Here is a 7283-nt window from a genome sequence, read left to right on the forward strand (position 1 = left end):
TACACGATAACACTGCAACCGGAGTTTTTGAAAATCTTCACCCTGGCAGGCGTTTTCAAAAATGTTCGTTTCAGTGAACTGGTGCTGCATTTGCGTGTGATTTATATATCTAAAAATAACCGCGTTCGTGTGGACAGGGCATAGTTACATCACACGTGTCTTCACTGACAGCCGGGAAAAAAACTAATCCATAACTAAACTCGCGTTTTATTATCTATATATATATATATATATATATATATATATATATTTGGCCCTACGCATCATGTGATGTAACTATCAAGTAAAATGCAATAACATATTCTTTATATCTTGAAAACATGTGATTATAACATTTTCATATGTTTCAAATATGCCTACATTTATTTTTCAGTATTTTTTTAGATAACAAATACCATGAATTTTCAGGGATTTCCATCACATGACATTTTACAACCTGAACTAACTTTGCCATAAAAGGTCACATTCTCTGATATTTTATTTGTTGATACTTTCTGAATTTGACACACAGTCATGAAGGTCTGCAGGGATCCTTTCTTTGATTTCATTTCCTGTTTTTTTCTGCATGTTCCTTCATGTAGATTGCACCTTGTGACTTGTCAAATATTAATATGCTGTTATTCTGTTACTAAGAAACAGTAATAAAATATTATCTCGGACTACTAAAACTGTTATTCTATTTTAATTAGGCTTTTTCTTTTTCATTATTATGTCGGTACAGTTGCATCATCCTGGCATTTTTACTTTATTATCTGCAATCTGATGTAATATTTGATACTGGTGTTGTTTGTCTCAACATAGTGATTAAAAGATGTTTTGCTATCAAATACAAAGCAATGCCTATAAATGCCATCTTGGCTTGCAGGTTAATAGACTTGAAGCTCCTGAAAACGTTGCCTAGATAGGTTGAAAACATGATGGCCCGCTATTGAGCCTATGAGACTATGATGCCCAAAATGCTGCCTAGGTAGGCAGCTCACTAGACAGCAGGTCAACAAAAGGAAGAATGAATGGAAGGTATGGTTTTAATATTTTTTTTTCTGTCTTTATCACATTGGTCTGAATTTATCGGATGATTTTAGAGAGAGACTTTAAACTTAAAATTTCACAATTACAAGCTCTATTGTTAAAATGCTTAAATTCTAGGAAATGCCCAGGTTAATCTCACTGTCGTTTCATACAACATTGTTTTTGATTAAGTGTTATTATATTATAGTGTAACTGACAGATTATTCCGATGGTGCAATTTGTAATCAACCTTGTTCTTCAGATTAGCATGTAGCTACAAGGCTCACGCTGATATTTTGACGTGAATGACATCGGGAATATCCAATCAGAGATTAGATGTGATCCAAGGGGCGGGTCATGATGAGGAGTTGGCCAATCAGCACAACCGAGGAACGCGCTCGGTTGACAACAAGAAAGATCTGGAAGCCACAGGGCCCGGGCCTGTCATTATTACCCCTGTAATAAACGATAAGGCTCACCTGAAGAATAATGTCCGGTACATCTGATGCGCCTCATAATAGTCCCCTCTCTCCACACTGGCTCTCAGTTTGCCCTCCACTCGCTGTACTCCTCCGCGGTTCCTCGCGCTGGAGCTCTTCAGAGACTCCTGCTCCGACATGACTGCTCCGACCAACCAAACGCGATTACTGAGCCCTCAGACTCGCCGTACAATGTTCTATGCCATCCACAGATACTACTTATATTTGTTCTCTCGTTTTAATCATCACAGATAAATACAACATATAAAATGCAACTTTTGACACAATGGAGAGACACGTATAAAAATATAAAGGTGGCCAATTATGGCCGAAATGTACATTATTATGTCCAATGATCTATGAACTACTTCAGTTAATCAATCAATAACTCTGTCAGTCAATAATAAGTATAAAATAATATACCACCATTGTTTTTGGTTAAGTGTTATTCTATAGTGTTGCAGAAATATAATATGAAAAAGAGGTAAAGGAACTTTCAATGAATCCAACAAATTTCTTCTCAGTAACCAACATAACATACTTAAGGTATTAAAAGTATGTAAGCAAGACCAGAGCAAGAGATTAACAGTTTAAATATAGAACATACTTTATTGTTTTCATTTTGACAAAAAAGGTACATATAAAAGAGATGTTGTGGGTAAAATTACAAATTTTACAATTTAGATCAAAATAATGGTATTAAAAGAGCTAATCTAACTAACAGAACAGAATGTTGCATTTAAAAAAAAAGAGAAGCTTTATTCTGAATGTTACTAAATAGGCAAAATTTCGAACAGATTTCTAGTTTGCTGTCCTGGATGAATCCCTGAACTGAACTCAGGATTACAGTGCAGCTCAATCAAGGAGAAATGAATTCTTCCCTCAAAGGCAATAAATATTAACAACCATCATATGCTTTCAGAGGTCATATTGTCATCACTTACTGTAGAAAAAGAAAATGATAAATCTCTGTAAACATCTTTTTAAATAATTATAAACCGCATATTCTTTTTCCCCAACCAGTTCAGAACAGCATTGGTCCTTCATCCGTTAAAAATTCTAGAAAAGGTGATTACAATTCAGAGCAATCAGAGGTTTGCTGCAGACTTCTTTGGAAAAGTGGGTCAAGTAAGAATACAATACAAAAAGCAACAACTGTGCAACGTCACTCCTTCTTCATACTGGTACTTGGGTCTGTCTTGGCGGGATTGGTCTGGGGACTCCTGGCCCTTGACTGTAAGGTTGAGAAGCAGGTCAGGTTAGTCATGATGAGTTGTACACCAGTGAAATAAAAGCGATAGATTATGAAAAGAAAAGGGGTTTTCAAATAGAAGTACATATGAACTAGATTTTTCTACATTTTCTGAATGGTGTTTGACAGTGCAAAACTTGCCACCACAAGGGTGCTGCTATGTGGTTGCTAAGGTGTTCTAATTGGTTGTAGGCATGTTGCTATGCATTTGCTACGATATTCTGAGTGGTTTGTATAGCACAGAGTTTTTGTTTGTTTGCTTACTGGCCAAAGTTTTTGATAATTTATATGGCTAGATATGTCTCGGCATTAAAAGTTTTGGACCCACTTTATATTGTGTCTATATAACTACTGTTAATATAGTGTCTTTAACTATGTACTAACATTAAAATTAATGATTTGATCAAATATACTGTACATACATGTTACATTGTACTTAAATGTAAACAAAAATACCAGCTTTTTTTTTTTTTTTTTGGCAGGTGAAAATTGCTTAAATATATGGTAGCCCATTTCTGCCATAGATTGGAAAAATAAAGTAATTGCAACTTATCTCGCAATTCAGATTTTTTTTCTTCCCAGAATTCAGAATTTCTTTCTCACAAGAGTTTATATCGCACAATTCTGATTTTTTCTCTCTCTGATTTCTGAGTTTACATCTCACAATTTTGGCTTTTTTTCTCCAAATTCTGTTTACATCTTGCAAATTGGATTTTTTCCCCCTCTGAATTCTAAGTATCTGTTTTTTTTGTTTATGTTTTTTTACTTTTTATTCCACCACGGACTGTGAGTTTATGTCTCACAATTCAGACTTTGCTTTTCAGATATAAACTCATAATCCTGAGAAGTCAGAATTGCAAATTACTTTTTCCCCAGGTTTGCAAGTTTATATCTTGCAATTTTTAGTTTATATCTTGCAATCCTTAAAAAAAGGGAGAATAGTGAAATATAACAGAATTGCGATAAAAAATATGAGATGAAAAGTAGTTTTCTTTTAACCCTGGCGGAAACAACAAACTTCCAGAAATGTAATAGCACACGTCTTCTCCAAAAAGCTAGATCTTAGGTATCATTCATGTCTGAAGCACAAACATGCAGAACAAGATAAACGCCAAACATGTGATACTTAAAAGTCCCTGTGAAGTGGCTTGAACATATTTCTGACTGAAACAAGTCAGGTTGGGACATTTCAAAGACTCCTCCCTATAGTTAATAACATTTTAATTACACCACAGCCCTACAACAGTTATCATGTGTAGTTTGAAAAGTATGTCATTTATGTTGGAGCATGACGTTAACTCCTCTTCTTGTCAGTGCTGTTAATAAAGTTGAGGCTGTTTAACCATTTGCAATGTTTGATCACCTCCACTGTGCTCTAAAAGCATTGTGTGTAGAATTCAAATGGGTCGGATACGTGTTGTGGTCTGCAACAAATCATGTCTCTGGACTGGGTGTGCATTGTGGCGATTCAAGTGACACTGACGTGAAACCAATGGAAAGCAGTCGGAATCATTCACCATCCTCTATATAGTTCCATTCACCATACAGAAAATAGTGTGTGAACAAGTGACCAGTTCCAGACACTGTTTTATCGTCTTTTTTATAATCTTGAGAGCATTTAATTGGACGAAAAAATCTGAAGAGAAACTGAAGTGCAGAATTAATGTCATCAAAATTGTTGATCCATATTGGTGGTAAAAAAAAAAAAAAGACAAAGCATACATCTCATTTTTGGGCATACTAGCTTTTAGATAGCTTTAAGACTTTATACTAAAAAGCCACAGTTTTAATTTCATGGGGACTTTAATGTTAGGGATCTGTTGCTTGCCTTGGCAAACACCACCAATAAATCAATAGAGAGTACATAAAATTTAGGTTGCGTTTGATTTTTCTAGTGCCATTACCTTGGTTGAGTCACTGAGGTATCCACTAGACGTGCTGGTCTAGGTGGCTGAAAGAAACATTAATAAATACTATATAGACAAACTAAAAAATAACAACTAAAAATGACAAAAACACAAATGTTAAAAGATTTTAAAAAGTCGAATTCAATACGTTAACAAAAACTACAATAGAATATCATTGATACTAAAATAACATTGGTTTGAACCTGTGTCATTGACTGTGGGGTTGACACTCTTGTTGTACTGCCGTTTGCTTCCACATTTGACTGCGCATTTGATGGACCATTTGTTGCATCCGTTGACCTGTCGAAAAATGTTAAACAAAATATTCATGTCAGAAGATTTGGCAATCATTTTCAAACATTTTTGAGTTTGTGTTTGTTAACATGAACTGTATCAGGGTGAATTCACCAGTCGTGCAATATTTCAAACCTGCACCTTCTTCACATGCCACTCGCAATCCAGCTTAACCAGAAACTCATGCTATGTGAATATAAATGAAGTCAGCCATTCCTCCTTTCTATGCAACTGAGGCTCAGTACAGAATGTGCCATCTGACGCAATTTGCATGACATTATTATCCTTCCCACGGAAAGCACTGGTAAATGTTAATGTGTATGTTTTCTAGTCATCACAGCAACAGAAAGTTTTAATCTTGGGTTGCTGGTCTAAAAATATTGCTGCTCGCTCTCTTTTAGCTATTAAAGTGCCCCTATTATGCCATTTGCAATATTGCCTTTCATGCAGTGTGTAATGTAGCTAGCTGTATGTGAATGTAAACGATCTGCAAAGTTGTAAAGCTGAAAGTGCACGATAAATAAAGTTATTGTCTCCCAAAATAAAGAATCGACTCTGAACAGCTGAAACGAGTCGTTAGTAATTCGAATCCCACTTCCGTGACGGCTACACGTCACAGGGTAACACATTTGCATAATGCACACCTATGCTCTCTATTGGCTGGCTGCGAACAACTTGACCCCGCCCACAAACACGTCATTCTACTGACGATTGCTTCTCTAATCTCGGGGAGTTCAATGCGGGATTCACAAAACGCTTGCTGTTGAAAGATGGATCAGTATCCTGTTTATTTGGACCAGCTGCTCCACTGAATCACAACTTGTAAGTATGATAAATAATAGATGTTTATATTTTCTATAGAGCGTTCAAAATACAGAACTATTGAAATAGGCGTATCGTTTCCGACACGCGCTGTATGCCGTAGACCAATCACAACAGACTAGGCCATCTGACCAATCAGAGCAGAGCAGGCTCACGGAAAGGAGGGGTTTAGAGAGACAATAATATCGTTCATGTTCATTTCTTTTAATAATTCTATTTAAAAAATTGTCTTCTCGTCACTACAGATATGTGTTGATGTTTCTTTTATTTCCTAACATTGCGAGTTATTTGTTTATTTTTAAATTTTTTGCATTTTGTTCGGTTGACGGACCTTTTAAAAATGTTAAACAGAGGCACTTTTATAATAAACTGTTAAATGCACAAATAAAAGTATGGGAACCACAATTCCTTCCAGATTCCAACTGGAATTTGAGGAAAAAGAACACGATTATAAACAGAATCAGAAAAATCGGATTGTCGCGTTTACACAACTCAATATTCGGAATATTCTGCTTAATATCGGAATATTGATGCACATGTAAATCAGTCATTGTTTACTAATGAAATAAGCGATATTAAAACATCAAAGATTGAACACAAGACATTAGGGCTGGGTAAAAAATATTGATATCTCGATTCTCATTTTTCCAAAACGATATTGATTCTTAAATCCCAAGAATCGATTAGTCGAGCCTGTTTTCAGTCAATGGATGGAATATTGAAGCGCACCTCCCATCCAATAAATCGCAATAAGCATTGTGCGTTGGTACTTTTAATTTGAAACAAAGTCTCAGATTTCAATTTATGTCCATTGTATTGCAGTATTCAAACAATAAATGCCTTTTTGGCGCTGTTTAATGTGGAGTGACAGATCGCTGTAGCGCCTCAGTTCAACAGACGCGGCAGCGCGAGGTGCACGTGATCTGATCATCTCCTCCACATTAATACCAGTTTCAGCACAAAATAAACATGACTAAACAGCCGAAGGTAAGTTAAAAGAAAGTACAACTTTACAATGCATATCCTGTCTCATGTACTCGCTCAGTCAGTGTTTCAGCTGCGCAAAGACGTCAATATAACAGCTTGTAAACAATTCATGTAACATCACATTTACCTCAGAAAGCATATTTGGTGACCATAAGCTCGTTAGTCAGCCAGAAAAATAAACTGTAGAGAGGAGCATTTTGCTAAATATATGCACCATATAACATTCATTATAATTTTTTACTGTTCTTTAATGTTTTATTTATGTTTAAATAAATCCGTCCACATTTTTATGACAGCCACTATTTAAATGTGTAGGCTATATAAAAAAAAAAAAACACTGAATAATTGTAACTTAATTATTATAAAAACTTAATTAAGTGCAATTTAAGCAATTGTACAACACAAATCAATTTTAACCTTAAATATTATAATGCAGTACCAACTGACTCTCATGTATATTTTACAGCATTAGTTGAGAGATTTTTTTTCCTTGAGAAAATTTGGCAAGTACTGTACCTGATATATATCCAAAAT

The 7283-nt window shown here is 35.3% G+C and overlaps 2 protein-coding genes across 2 annotated transcripts in view; both read right to left on the minus strand.

Moving 5' to 3' along the window:
- get4 (guided entry of tail-anchored proteins factor 4) overlaps positions 1–1668 on the minus strand; it is a 19056-nt gene extending 17388 nt beyond the window's left edge. The window contains exon 1 of the mRNA XM_016473563.1: positions 1488–1668. Coding sequence (XP_016329049.1) covers positions 1488–1627 — 140 coding nt within the window. The 5' untranslated portion in view covers positions 1628–1668. The remainder of the gene's footprint in view (positions 1–1487) is intronic.
- A 477-nt stretch (positions 1669–2145) lies between these two features.
- The window catches only part of adam9b (ADAM metallopeptidase domain 9b), a 21553-nt gene continuing 16415 nt past the window's right edge, over positions 2146–7283 (minus strand). Inside the window, exons 20-22 of the mRNA XM_016473559.1 lie at positions 4850–4946; positions 4644–4690; positions 2146–2721 (exon numbers count right to left, since the gene is read on the minus strand). Of these exons, the coding sequence (XP_016329045.1) occupies positions 2664–2721; positions 4644–4690; positions 4850–4946 (202 nt within the window). The 3' untranslated portion in view covers positions 2146–2663. The remainder of the gene's footprint in view (positions 2722–4643; positions 4691–4849; positions 4947–7283) is intronic.

Source organism: Sinocyclocheilus anshuiensis, unplaced genomic scaffold (genome assembly GCF_001515605.1).
Source record: "Sinocyclocheilus anshuiensis isolate Anshui unplaced genomic scaffold, SAMN03320099.WGS_v1.1 scaffold1034, whole genome shotgun sequence".
Lineage (NCBI taxonomy): Eukaryota > Metazoa > Chordata > Actinopteri > Cypriniformes > Cyprinidae > Sinocyclocheilus > Sinocyclocheilus anshuiensis.